This window comes from Alosa alosa, chromosome 17 (assembly GCF_017589495.1).
Source record: "Alosa alosa isolate M-15738 ecotype Scorff River chromosome 17, AALO_Geno_1.1, whole genome shotgun sequence".
NCBI lineage: Eukaryota > Metazoa > Chordata > Actinopteri > Clupeiformes > Clupeidae > Alosa > Alosa alosa.
The window spans coordinates 19,890,255-19,905,254 of record NC_063205.1 but is presented as its reverse complement, the minus strand read 5'-3'; the positions used below and the strand labels follow the sequence as shown (position 1 = coordinate 19,905,254).

The 15,000-nt window shown below is 43.6% G+C and overlaps 1 protein-coding gene across 8 annotated transcripts in view; it reads left to right on the top strand.

The window, feature by feature from the left end:
* runx1 (RUNX family transcription factor 1) overlaps positions 1–15,000 on the top strand; it is a 53,087-nt gene that overhangs the window by 20,662 nt on the left and 17,425 nt on the right. For 3 of the 8 annotated variants that reach the window (XM_048268069.1, XM_048268070.1, XM_048268064.1), the window contains exons 1-2: positions 7,893–9,030; positions 14,925–15,000. The exon at positions 14,925–15,000 is cut by the window's right edge and continues 184 nt beyond it. In XM_048268069.1, coding sequence (XP_048124026.1) covers positions 8,934–9,030; positions 14,925–15,000 — 173 coding nt within the window. In that variant the 5' untranslated portion in view covers positions 7,893–8,933. Of the gene's footprint in view, positions 1–7,892; positions 9,031–13,314; positions 13,946–14,780; positions 14,802–14,921 lie in introns of those variants that run through there. The other 5 variants (XM_048268073.1, XM_048268068.1, XM_048268071.1 and 2 more) reach the window with 4 other exon arrangements.

The window sequence follows — 15,000 nt, the reverse complement described above, 5'->3', positions numbered from 1 at the left end:
ATGATGCGCTCCCGCTGTCTAGAATGTTCTTCTGGACTTCGTATGTGTTGCAAGTTGGAGGCCAGGGCGAGAACACAACTCTGGAAGAGTATAAGGTTCTACGCTTCAGTAATGTGTCTAAGAGTGAAAGTTGGATCTAAACATTGAGTTGTGTGTGTGTGAGAGTGTGTGTGTGTATGTGTGTGTGTGTCTGTGTGTGTGTGTGTGTGTGTGTGTGTGTGTGTGTGTGTTTCTGGGTGGTGTGAGTACATCTGTGCATATATGCGTGTCTTCATGCATGTGTGTAATTTGGGCGGGGTGGGGGTTGGTTGGGGTTGTTGGGCAGGGTGTGTGTTTGGCTGTGTGTGTGAGTGATTAATTGATTTTGCGGGTGACTAATGACTCTTTTATTGAGCTGAGATCTCTCCTTACGACGCGGGTAAAAAGGCCAGTGCTGACCGCACCACATCTCTCCTCACGCTTGCCGGCCAGGGGCCAATCCGCACGAGAGGAGAGGGGCTGTTTGTTGGGTTTAGTCACTGTGGAGAGTAGAGGGCATCAAAAGGTGGTCTTTCTCACATCGGTTGCTGAACCTGTGTGTGGGTTCGTGTGTGTGTGTGTGTGTGTTTGAGAGAGAGAAAGAGTGAGAAAGACGGAGGTGTGTGTGTGTGTGTATGTGTGCATGTGTAAATGTTCATGTGTGTAGTCAATGCAGAAGGATTAGAGCTTCATATTTTCAACTGCATGCATTTATGAAAATGTGTGTGTGTGTGTGTGTGTGTGTGTGTGTGTGTTTGTGAGTGCATCTTGGAGATTTGGGCCCTGACTCAGCGCCTTCAAAGAGACATCTGCCACAATGATTTGCACATTTTACCACAGTGTACACACACACACACACACACACACACACACACACATACTCTTCATGAGAGAGCGTAAGAATGAAAGAGAAAGAGAGAGAGTGTGTGTGTGTGTGTGTGTGTGTGTGTGTGTGTGTGTGTGTGCTTGTTTATATCCAGGCCTTGATCCACCTCGTCCAATAGTCCCTGTGCAGTAATCATTCTTCGGCTGACATTGGATTCATTGGAATGGAGGGGGAATCCACAGAGTCATGGGAAGTCCCCAACACACACCCTGTTCAGCTTCATCTGAACTCAGCCGTCTGTTCCTAGTGTGATTGAGCCATCCACACACAGACACACGCCAGGGTGGGAAAACACTGTCTCTCCCAGAGTCAAATCACATTGCTTTATCTGTCAGCTCTGAACTGGTGTGTTGATCTAGAGTGAGCCATCGCTGGGCTGTAGTCTAGGGAAGAGGCCTAAGACCTTAAAGCTAGCTGACCCCAGTCCAGGGCTAATGTCTGTCTACTGCTCTCCTTCTCTCTTGCGTTGCCAAAGAAAACTACTAAAACAGCACAGGTCTTGGATCAGTTTGAAAGAGTGGAATCCCAGGGCTGGTGTGGAGCACAGATGCTGCAGATAGAGTGAGTGAGAGAGAGAGAGAGAGCATCCTCTCTTCTTCTTTTCTCTTGCCTGGTGACATCCTCTCGCTTCTGATTCTGGTTTCCTCTGGGATTTCCTTCTCCAAACCCTCTCCATCCCTTCTTTTCCTGTCCTTCATCCCTCTTTTCTTCCTATCTCTCCATCTCTTGCACTAACACTCTCTTGCACTATGATACTGTTGCACCTTTTTGCATTTTTCCACACCACTCCTTTAACATGTTACAATCTAACTTTACTGTAAGGGCACACTATTGATATCTTCTTTTGTATTTTTGTTGTACAGTATGTGGATGTCATGTGGCTGTGTATGATGTGTATAAGCTATTGGACACCTTAATTTCCTTCTGGATAAATAAAGTATCTCTATCTATCTATCTATCTATCTATCTATCTATCTATCTATCTATCTATCGTTCCTGAAACTACCCATCTCTCCTTCACTCACACACTCACTGGTGCAACACCAACACCCTCATGCAGTCAGACTTCACATCCACTACTCACAAGGAACAGATAAAATACGCTATCAGAGAAGTTATAGAGGGCAGCCAATAAAACTACTTAAAGCATATTTTTGTCTAAGGGAGAAAGATACACAAACACACTCTCTCCCTCTCTCTCTCTCTCTCTCTCTTTCTCTCTCTCTCTCTCTCTCTCTCTCTGCCACAGACACACACACACACACACACATTTTAATGCTTTTATTTGGACCTTAACACAGGAGAAGATTCACAGATCCAAACATTGAAGGAAGTAAGTTACACACTTAGGCAGGTCTGATCAAACACAGAATGCATTGTGCTATTTTCATTCTGAACTGCATTTTTTTTTTTTGTCATGTCTTTTCTTATTTCTTTTTTTATATGTATAAAATAACAAAAAACAAAAATTGCAATGTAACATGTGAAATAAGTGAAGTGGGTACCTGACATAGATGTAGATAAAAATTGCATCGGCATGGCATCGTCGCTTCCAGATGGATAGGCCACATGGATGGATTATTGCGGAAATGGAGCAGTACTTTGCAAGTTTTTTTTTCAATTGGCTTGCTTAGTCCATTTCAGCAGCTTGGAGTTAAAACAAGTGTCCATGTACAAATCACAAGAGCATCTTATTTCAACAATAGTCACATTCTTAGACTCCTCATGCAATCAGACTTCACATTCACTACTCACAAGGAACAGATTGTTTACTGTTGTGTTATTAAAGAAACAATGTCAAAATACAATGACAGACAATGTCAAAATACAATGACAAAATACGCTATCAGAGAAGTTATAGAGGGCAGCCAATGAAACTACTAGCATATTTTTGTCTAAGGGAGAACACAAACACACTCTCTCGCTATCTCTCTCTCTCTCTCTGCCACACACACACAAACACACACACACACACACACACACACACACACACACCCAGTCCAGTTGCATGAACCTCATTAATGCGCATATGCATACTCCTCTTAGTGATATGCACTGGGGGCAGTCAGGACAGTAGGAGACAGAGTGTCTCAGAGGCTCACCTGATCGAGTCAAATCCCTAAGCAAGTGGCTAATGTAGTGTTTTTTTTTTTTATTTATTTACTTACATTCAAGTGGCTGTCAATTAGAAAAGAAAAGAGACGATGGCGGTAAACTGCTGGATTGTAACCAAGAGTTACTGGTAGGCCTAATTACAACAAAGAAAGAGTTTGTCATGTTTCATTACCTTATGATTGGAGATCATCTTATGGTTATTCAGTGGCAAACACAGCCAGACGAAACACACTTTTGTGCACAAACACACATTTGCCCACCTATGTGTCAGTTTGGATGTTGGTTGTTTTGCTGGGTGGGCTGTCAGTGTGAAAGACTGGATTCTTCCTACCAGTCTCAGGTCATGTGTGTATTGTGTGTGTGTGTGTGTGTGTGTCTGTCTGTGTGAGTGTTTCTCTCTCTCTCTCTCTCTCTCTCTCTCTCTCTCTCTCTCTCTCTCTCTCTCTCTGTGTGTGTGTGTGTGTGTGTGTGTGTGTGTGTGTGTGTGTGTGTGAGTGAGTGTTTCTCTCTGTCTCTGTGTGTGTGTGTGTGTGTGTGTATGTGTGTGTGTGTGTGTTTGTGTGAGTGAGTGTTTCTCTCTGTCTCTCTGTGTGTGTGTGTGTGTGAGTGTGTGTGTGTTTTCTGCTCCATTGCTCCTGTTCATCCATTCAAACTGCACTAAACACTGCCTGAGGCGACTTCTCCCCCACTCGCACTCGTCACTCCATCTTCCATCGCTCTCTCTCTTTCTCTCTCTCTCTCTCTCTCTCTCTCCTCTCTTCCTCTCATCTCTCTCTCTATCTCTTCCTCTCCTCTCTTCTTCTCATCTCTCTCTATCTCTCTCTCCTCTCTTCCTCATTTCTCGCTGTCTCCTCTCTTCCTCTCGTCTCACGGGGTATACGCTTTGGCATCTGCCATACGGAAAACCCCAAATGCACTTTATACCAGGGCACACTTAGCTGGAGTTTGGCCAGGTTCTGCTACACTCTAGACACTCCATGAAAAACCTCTCCAAAAGTCTTTTTTTCTTTCACATACTCTCTCTCTCTCTATCTATCTATCTATCTATCTCTCTCTCTCTCTCTCTCTCTCTCTCTCTCTCTCTCTCTCTCTCTCTCTCTGCCCTGCCTCTAAGTTGTCATTACTTGTGTCAGAAAATCAATCAGTGATTTCACAGGAAATGCTCATCATAAAGCTGATAGCCAGCGCTGAACTGAGGGGCTTGCTAAATAATTCACCACACAGGCACACACACACACACATACACACACACACACACACACACACACACACACACACACACACACACACACACACACACCATCATCCGGCTCCAAACACAGCAGACCATCCCAAAAATACCAGCCTGCTCAAAGCCTCCTGTATATGGAGAGCAAAGATTTATCAGAGAAATCTGATATGGAATCAAAATCCTTTTTCATCATTTTGAAAAAGAGAGGCCTTGCTCTAAGATTCATATTAGTACTTTGCTCAGTCAGTACACTATTTCATGATATGTCACAGGCTTATGGCTTACTCTGAACACCCAGAGAAAAAAATTACTATTTGCAATATAGATAACTTTAAATATTGATGGTGTTAATTCCGACTTTTCCGAGTCAATTGTAATGATAGTCATGAAAACATATGATATTGCTTTGTTTATATAAGAAGTCACTCTTTACATATATACTGACATTTAATGTTTCTAAAACCTTTTATCTCACCCCCCCCCCACCCCCAATGGTCCATCACTAAAAAAAATGACCGTCCAGAGGCGTTCAGATGATGCCAACTCATCTGATGAGGCCAGCATCTGTCCCATTCACCGGTCAAGGCAGTGCCCAGTGGCTAGTCTCCTGAGTGGCTAGGCTAGTAGGCCTCAGGGAATAACATCAAGGATGGGGAGAGATTGAGTTTCACAGAGGGACAGTTAAAGCCTGTGTCGTTAGCTTCTTAAGGAGGAGGGCATTAGTGCAGCTGACCCGCTGTCCCAGTCCTCTGGGACGAATTCTCACACACACACACACACACACATACACACACACACACACACAAATGTACAGTAGACATATCTGTCGTAACAGGACAACCAGGCCTATTGCACAGAAAGTCACAATAGTGATTTGTGGATGACAAGGCAATAAGCCACATAACACAGCTGGCTGGCACAGAAGGGAGTGCAATGCTGAATCGGCCATCTCTTTATTAAGGTTCTATGACATGGTTGTAAATGTGTTATAAGAAACATTAGCTTGTGTTGACCAGGCATTTTTTATACAGGTGTCCCTCGGACTGACTTCACTGGAGAGAGGGAGAGGGAGAGAGAGAGGGGGAGAGAGAGAGAGAGAGAGAGTGTGTGTGTGTGTGTGTGTGTCACTCAGTCTGTCTGTATGAGAAAGGGTTGTTTAGGGGGACTTTCTCAAAAGGTTCATGGGAAAAGAAGCCCTCTTGTGAGGCTGACGTCACAAAAGTGTGTGTCTGAGAATTGGAGCACCCTCTCATCTGCAACAATGTCAATACAGCTGGTGTGTGTGTGTGTGCATGTGTGCTGTATGTGTGTGTGTGTGTGTGTGTGTGTGTGTGTGTGTGTCTTGTGTAGGCTTAAATTCTTAAGGGAATCACTCTCACCTACATACATAAACACACGCATAATTGACTTTGTCATAATTTTCAATCTCTCATAGCTGTGGCCTGATTTTGAGTAAAGCAAGTGAAATGTTTGTTGTGGCCAGGTCTGAGAGAGAAAGAGAGAGCGAGGGAGTTAAACGGAGAGAAAGAAAGAGAGGGAGTCAAAAGGAGAGAAAGAGAAAGGGAGTGAAAAGAAGAAAAAGAGAAAGAGGGAGTGAAAAGAATAGAATGAGTGTAGAGTGCTTTGCTCGGTTGCCTCACTGTCCTGCTAACTGATATGTCAGAAAATCAATTAATTACTTTTAAGCAGTAGTTAACTGCATCTGCACAACAGCGCCATGAATTATAGAGAAGAACTAACGGGACAGTTACATTCCTCCCTCTCTCTCTCTCTCTCTCCTCTCTCTATCTCTCTCTTTCTGGAACAGTTAGTTAAGAGAGAGAGAGATGGGTTATGGAGAGTCACACACAAAGAAAAAATGAAGGCGGGAACAGAACGGTAGTTCATCTCAATAAAGTAAACGCATTAATAAATCAGTTATTTGATTTAATCGTATGAAGGTGAAATAGGTGCCATTTCTCTGAAGAAAAAATAACTTTTAGCCTAAATTAAACAAATATTAGTTTAGTTTTAAGACATTAGCAGCACAAATCACCTGGTGTCTGAATTTGTATTTTTCTTTATTAGTTAGATAGTTGGGGTATTTCTGAATGCATATGTTATCCATGGCTCCTATTAAGTGTTTTGTTCACAAGTCTAGTTCTTGTGTTGAGTTCTGTTAATGCACATTCAATGTTTCTGTCAATTAGTTTTGCATTGGTAGGTTATTGAATGATTAATCAATGTCATTTAGTTGGCCTTTTGAATACATTATTTATTCCCTATGGTGAAGATCATTTGGAAAGATGGCTGCAAAATGACAAAATGCAAAGGCAGTTAAGTGAAGAACATTGACTTTTAACATCAGAAGTTATGTTATGTTTTGTACTAACTAGATGCACCAATAGACTAGTGTTCAGACATCTCCATTTGTCTGTCAACATTTGTAAGCTACTTTGTGTACGACACCTATTTTTCTCTGTTGCCTTGTATTACAGAGACTACTATTTTTTTCAGCTATGTCCATTGACATACAGTATACGGGCCAACAATAGACTACACTAAACTAGTATAAGTATATATACTTTTTTGATCCTGTGAGGGAAATTTGGTCTCTGCATTTAACCCAATCAGTGAATTAGTGAAACACAAACAGCACACAGTGAGGTGAAGCACACACTAATCCCGGCGCAGTGAGCTGCCTGCTACAATGGCAGCGCTCGGGGAGCAGTGAGGGGTTAGGTGCCTTGCTCAAGGGCACTTCAGCCGCAGCCCACGGGTCGGGGCTCGAACCGGCAACCCTCCAGTTACAAGTCCAGAGTGCTAACCAGTGGGCCACGGCTGCCCCAAACTAACGCATTGTGCCAGGTTTACTTGAAATATGACATATTTTTGCAATAAGTCTCATCATCTGTTGCAGCTCCTACATACTTAACATCAGTCCTGTATTGTATATGCTGAGATGGAGAAATTGATGATGCGGTGTGAGAGGAAGCCAACTGTGGGGGATGAAGTGGATGTCATTTTGGTTTTGAAGAAGTACCGTGACAGTGGTTATGGCTGAAATGGTTATGGATTGATCTTCCTCTAGTGCTGGACCACCTGTGTGTGTGTGTGTGTGTGTGTGTCCTCCAGTGGACATGCCCTCTTCCCAAAGTGCCCAGGGCCAGACTGTCCCCTATAAGCCCTGGAGAGTGGCCACCCCGAGGCCAATGAGGATCAATACATCTTGTGCGCATTCACTTCTTCACAGACACACACACACACACACACACAAACACACACACACACACACACACACACACACACACACACACACACACACACACACACACACACAAACAATCTGGGTGTTAACACTGCCATAAGTTGTCTATGGAGTATTTTGCAGTATTTTCAGCACACCAGTAACATTAGACTATTGGACGTATGGCTGTATGTGTGTCTGTGCATGTTGATATACATTTGATCTTTGTGTGGATTATGAACGCTAATCTGGGGTAATTGTGTCAGCTGCTAATGTCTCTCTGCTATCTCTCATCCACACACACCACTGATGTTGAAACTTCACCTCATGTATTGTATACATCCTTTCACCACAACCCCCACACACACACACACACACACACACACACACACACACTCACACTCACACACACACACACACACACACACACACACACACACACACACACACACGCGCAGATCTGCTCTGGGTGACCACACAGTGACCAGACTGATGACAATGTTCCCTCTCTTCCTTTCCCACCACAGAACACTATTTCATCACACACACCTAAAAAGGAAGCAATGTTTTTTTTCTTCTCTCTAACAGCAATACATCATGCTATCTAATCCATCTCTCTAGCAGTGGGTGTGGATCAAGGTGTGCTGACATAATAATTTGTTTTTAAAAACAGGAAAGAGAAGTAACAATTCATAGACATTTGCAATGACTTGCAGTACAGCTTTAGTATTTCATCAAATAGAGTCATTTTGGCCCTGCTCATCTCTCTTGCAAAACAAATGATGTCAGCTTTAACTACAGCCTAACTAATGACTGAGCTTTCACTAACTCCTAACTAAGCTTTAATGACAGCCCGTGCACTACTACACACAGACAGAGACAGAGCGGATGGTGACGGGAGCAGAGGCATTTAAGAGAGAGAAAGAAAACAGAGAGAAAAGAGATGAAGGGAAAGAGAGTATGAAGAGAAAGAGAGAGATGAATAGATAAAGAGAGAGAGAGAGTGGGGGTAAGTGAGGAGAGGCTGAGAGAGAAAATCATTTAAGTAGCTAAATGAAACGAGCAGGTAGAGATAGCCCCGGGGCAGAGAGGCGGCTGTCTCCTGAGGCTGCATTAAACGGCCAGAGGCTCTCCTCTCCTCTCCTCTCCTCTCCTCTCACCTCCTCGCCTCTCTTTACACATTTGCTTCTTCGTCACGGCTTTTTGCTTATAAGCATGTTGGCGTGTGTGTGTGTGTGTGTGTGTGTGTGTGTGTGTGTGTTGGAGGGGGGCACAGTTGGAGTATATAGCGAGTAGAGGGTCTGACTGCAGAGACGGCGTCTCCTGATTCGTCAAAGTCAGAGGCAGTTGAGCAACTTCAAGATTCCACTGATTAGTGAGCAGGAAATTGGGGTTGCCACACATATCCTCTCTCTCGCTCACTCTTCACGCCTCCCCCCCTCACCCAAACCTACAAGATGACCGGCATGAACCCTGGAGGCTTCAGCTCATCCACCGGTTTGTCCTGGGCCATGTACCTGATGAGGAAGGGCCGAAACAGCAACTCTCTCTTTGGTAACTCCCAGACTTTTCTTAGCGCTGTCCGAGCAGGGCACTCTGCGCCGTAGCATTGGCACTTTTCAATTTCACAGGATGCTCTCGGTCACGTTTCTTTAGCGTTGGGCACACTGTTTTTTTGTGTCTCTGTATATTAAGGTGAATTATTTTGTTATTGCATTTGTCTGGTTTGAGGGTTTTAGTAGTAGAGGAATCTTGTTTCATGGTTTCTCACCTCTTTGTCTTGCGCTTGCACACTCCCCTCCCTCATTGTCCTGTTTTCAGAAAGCAAACAGGGATGTTTTGAAATAGATATGCATTTCCAGATCATTTTGTCTGTTTGTTCCTGTTTGTTTGAGAGAGGGGGGGGGGGTTGAGTAGGTGAGTGAGTGTGTGTGTGGGTGGGTTGTTGACCACAAGGCTTGCAGTGGCTTGAACAAGAGTTGAGTAGTGGAAAAAAATGGCTCAAATAGTGAAACTAATATTAAACAATATATATTTATGGATGCATAAACGTATTGCAATTACATTTTAAAAAAAGTTGTGTATAAACTATGTATTTAAGGTGACAGTCAATAACCATTGTTCAATAGTGTAATTTTATGTGTATGTGTGGCATAAATTATAAATCCTATTTTAAAATTTACATTTTTGTCAACCCTGGGTTGTCCTATGCGTTGCCATGTAAGACAACCACCACTGATGTAGAAAATACAATCTGCCACAAATATTGTTGTGCAAGCAATGTTAACATTTTTGTTTGATAAGCCTATATTTTGCATTTAATGCAGCTGAGACTGTTTGTGTTTTATACATTTTTAATGGCATGTCATGTAGTCAAAAAGTTGTCTAATTTCACCTGTAGACTAAATCATGAGGCTATCTTTACGTAACACATTGACCCGGTGTACCTGTAGGCTATTGATCACTGAAACATGGCAGTGCATTTGTAGCCTCGCGACGCATATCAATAGATTTTATAGCCGACTACAAGCGCTATTGATCTTGCGAGGTGGAGTACTCCTATTACACCGGTTCAGGGCTAGGCAAGGGAGACTGGAAACTCAAGACGTGCGTCCTGCAATGGTTGTTAATATACCAGTGAGGGCTTATGCAGGAGAACGGGGGGCGGGGGGCTGCTTCGATGCGCGCGAGTGAAGGTCACACACATCTAGTGAAAATGTATGAACGTAGGACACTTTCAAATGTTCGGCTGTAACTTTGTAATAATGTTTATTAAGGAACAGACAATGTATTTATTACTAAGAGAATGTGAAGATAAAATTGGAACAGTTTTGTCATGAGGCTTTGTGTTGTCAACATTGTCAATACTGTCAATTAAATGTTTAGCCTACTGAAATAAAACTAGAGCTAGGGAAATACAGCCATAAGGATACTTGTAAGACTGTAAGAATGTTCCTAAAATAAGCTGTCTGAAAAATAAAACGAGAAATCTAAGCACTAAATTAATTATAGGACATATATGTATAGATATATTGTTTTGTTAAAGAAAATAAAGCAAGAAAATATTAATGTTGACTATGGGAAAAATAAGTTGCAAATTGTTTTAATGAAAATTAATGATATTTTGTGTAGCCTAACCTACAAGAAGATCGCCTTTCCTCTACACAATCGGTTCCTCAACTGGCATGAAATAGAAAAGAACATGAATACAAATAAATTCAGTTCATTAATAGAGTAACATTTTCATACTGCATTAAGCCTAATCTAAAATATGTTTAAATGTGGTTGGTATTGTTATGACGGTTTGAAGGGGTTGTCCTTTTGACTAAGTCAGAATTTCAGAGAAATTTCAGAGAAATTCTCTGCTTATCTTAGAGTAATACTGTTATTTCCACACCTTAATTGCTGTTTTAAGATGCCGCAACACTGGACGAATTTTGTGGACTGGACACTGGAATAGTTGAGAGCAATTTAGAAGGAATTGCACACAGGAAATGTTTCATGCTGTAGGCTATTTCTCCACAAAACGGAGGCATTTTTTATTATTCCATGCCGTGCTTTTCCAGTTAAATGCGTAATTGACTTGGGTCTGTCAGCCAGACATGAACAATGGCTGGCCGGCCCTCGCGTCACGCTGAGCACCTGCCGCTGGTCTGCGTGCCTTGATAAGCGCACAGATGAACATGCCCTTCATAATGGCATCGATCTCACCAATGTGTCCCAGTAAATAACTCATACAACCATATCAACTGTCACGCACGACGAGAACAATATGGGTGCGCAAGTGGGAGTGCAACTGTGTATCGCATCGTGGGCAGTGGGTAGTCTGTAGTAGTTTGCTTCCGCTAGCCTATTGCTGTCCTTGTCAAACCCATGAGGTCGAGATTAGGACGCCCGTCTTGAGGCAAGGCACGTGTTTGCTTTCACAAGATAGACAGTTGATTGTATAACTAGAGACAGGATACAGGCTACTGGATATCACCTTGATATGTTAAAGTTGCGTAGCTAGGAGACATCCTTAAATGCCCATTTGAATTCATGAAAGATGACAAATTAATCGAATATCACAGAAACACTGATTTCTCATTTTATACAAATTAAAAATGAAAATAGTTAAAGTTTCAGTGCCCACGGCCACTTCAGCAGAAGCCCGTGGCGATGGATGAGCATTGCCGAAAGGTGCGCTTCAGGCGCATCGTGGCTCGCTTATGCTGAAAGATGCCAAAACGTACAACTCTTGAGTCTGACCAGGCCAACTGAATTTCCTCTCTCCCTTTTGTGGCAACAGGTTTAAATAATATTGTAATGCTTGGATGTGCTGATGAGTTGATCGTGGAAATCCCCTCTCCGTTTATCGTCAGAGGCGGGCAGTCACTTTCAATCACCCGGGGCAGGCCGCCTGGAAAACCTGAAGCACTAGCCGTTATTTTTTAAATTCAACCCTGTGGCTAAATCTTAAGACTAGACCAGCTGTTGGTGGATAGGCCGGATAACTGGCAGGCCTCTTAAAACTTCTAGACAGGGAGAGACGTAGGATATATGTCAAATCAAATGTACGAACTCCTTAATGAGAGAGGACGCGCTTTCGATGCCTTTCACTGTTGGATGGTATCAAAATGTAAAGAGTTTTAAATAAAACGACCAAATGGATTAGGGACTTAGATCCTCAACATAGCAGGCGATTAGGCTATTTTTAATTTATTTATTTTTGCTAGGTGGTATTAGCTCATCACATCTCTCTCTCTCTCTCTCTCTCTCTCATAGACTGGTACAGGTTCAGTCTATGATGGAGACATAAAGTAGTTTACAAACTCAGATGTAAGGAAATAAGTATTTAACCTACATCTGCACAGACATTTCGTGTGTGCAAAGTAGCCTAATACGGTGAAGGTAAAATGCAATTAATTATTATGTGACGTCTACGATCACTACTGATATTACACAAATATGTCTATAGGGGTCCTAGTCGTATGCTGCCCTCTGTCGGTTTAATCTGGTGTGATGCAGTGCAGTGACAGACATGACCCCATTTCGGAAAAATATAGGCTTACAATCAGCATATTTCAGACCTACTAAGGTCCGTAGCAAAAGGAATATGAAAAAACAAAACTTGCGCATACTTCGATCCTCACATGTCACTAACATTAGTAACGGGTGGGGATCCAGCTGTCATGTTCACAAAAACTGAACACAAGTGCAGAACACCAAATTTCACCAATAGACTATACGGCCTTCGCGAAAACGGGTGAAACTCCAAGGTACTGCATTTAAAACCGACATGGAATATAGAAGATCACCATCAGGTGGAATAACAAAGTACTTTGGAACCGCCTCACGTTCTCTGCCTAGTTTGCCTAATGAAATTGCCTAATGAAATTGCCTAATTATGCTTAAATATGCAGATATTCTGTACCGTTATCAGTTGTCGACTAAATGTACTCGTTCGTTGAATTTGTTGAGGGCAGACAAAGTGAGACTCTTGTCCTGCCTTCTCTCGTCAGCAGTGTTTTGGTAAGGTTTGATGTTGATCTTACAGACACAGCTCAAGAAAGCGACAGTTTGCCTTGGCACGCTGTGCACCCCTGGAATCCCATTGACTGCTCAGAAGCAGGGCACCCTGACTCCTCCGCTATTTCGGACAGACATCTGATTGGCTGAAACATGGCAGCGAGCAGCTGATTGGATTAAAAGCGGTGAGAGTGATAGGCACTATCCAATCAGGCTGCATCTTTGCTGCCATATGCAAATTAGACTCTCGTCGGAGACATTCCTGCACTGCCCACTGCCGGTAAAAGTCAGCCCTGTTGACGGGACGTCCATTCACACCACATCGGCAGGGCATGGAACTGTGCGGACGTGTGTGATTGGGTGTGCCAAAGGATTACGAAGAGGAGATATCCACAGCTACACGTTTACAATTTACACGAGAGATTAGAAAAGTGTCACCCCCAAATTCAAATGTGCATGTTATTGAGCTGAAGGTGTACTCACGGTGGTGCCGAGACGTATGTAATTCCACAGTATCCAAGTGCGTTTGGAGAGCTGTGCGGTACCTTGGAGGTCTCCTCTTACGCGTACCGTCACTTAGAGAGATTGTCGCCCATCAAGGATTTTTGACATCACCCTTTTACTTTCGCTTTTACTGTGCTGTGTAGCGACGTTTTGAGGCTTTTGGTTTCCTCGTGTCGGAAGCTGGCATGAAATCCAGATAGACCTCACATGACGGGGTTGTTTGACTTGGCTGCGGAAAGTTTACATCGAAACCTCACCGGAACCAGCTCGCCCCACTGGATACATCAAGACCACCGACGTGTCCAGTAACACAGCCCAGAAGTCGGAGTGGAATCCACCACGCGTATAGTTTATTGAAGAGGCTTTCCTCTATCATCTCTCAGAAACCTTGGACGTTCTTACTGAGTGGAGACTAGATCGGTAGAACAAATGGTGTTTCTTTGGGACGCAAAATACGGTATGGCATTTTATTGTACTGCTCATTTAGTCTGTATTGCAGAAGTATGTTTCAAGCTGGTGCAGTGTTTGTGAGCCTGTGTGAATAGGAAGGCAGCGACTTTATCTAAACGATCTTAACTTCCCTGTTAACTGTGGAACAAGCGCTTCTCGAATTGAGCAGTAAGTGGAGAGCTGCGAGACTAAAAGACTTGATGCCAAGTTTGCAAGGACACACGCACGCTTTCAGTCGCCCCTCTCTCTCTCACTCGCACGCACTCATACACGGACATACTTTATCGGGCCACACGCGCGCACAATTTTTACGGCAATCCCCCAAAATCCCCCAGCACCAGCAGTAGATGTTCAGTCCACCGGACTGCCGTATGTTTATATTGGGTGGTTGCATGGTGTGGTTGTCTGCGTGTGTCCGTGTTTGAGGTTGGGGGCCAGCAGTGAGTTAAGCGGAGGCTCGTAACCGCACTCATGTGGCATCGATTGTGGTTGGCGGAATGACAGCAGGCCGCTCCTCCTGTCAGACGGAGCGCCGCTGCTTTAATGGTTTCATCTGCCTCCGAGGCGGCGCTGGCTCGGTATCTGACCAGTGGGGGGAAGTTAACTGGGGTTACGCCGTAAGAAGTTTTGGCCAAAAATATTTCAGCAGTAATTTAGAGTCGCCTGGAACTCAACTTCATGGAGAGAAATTAAACCTAGAGTGAAAAGCCTTGACCTTTTGACTAAACAGTTCACACAACACAGTTTAAACTGTTTAAAATGGGCATAGCCTACTGTACATTCATATCCTTATCATTTCTGACGTGTAATTAAAATGACGGATCTTGTTTTTGTTATTTTAGGCTAATGGACTGCAAACCTAGGTAGGCACACTAGCATATCCGAGTCCTTATCTTTCAGTGGCTTACGGGTCTCTCTTTTTATATCTCTCCCTATGTGCGTGCGTGTGTGTGTTTATGTTTGGTGTGCATGTATGCGACCAGCAGACCCTACCCCAGGGCGCCGCTTCACTCCCCCCTCCACCACCCTGGGGTCCGGTGGGAAGATGAGCGAGGGTCTCCC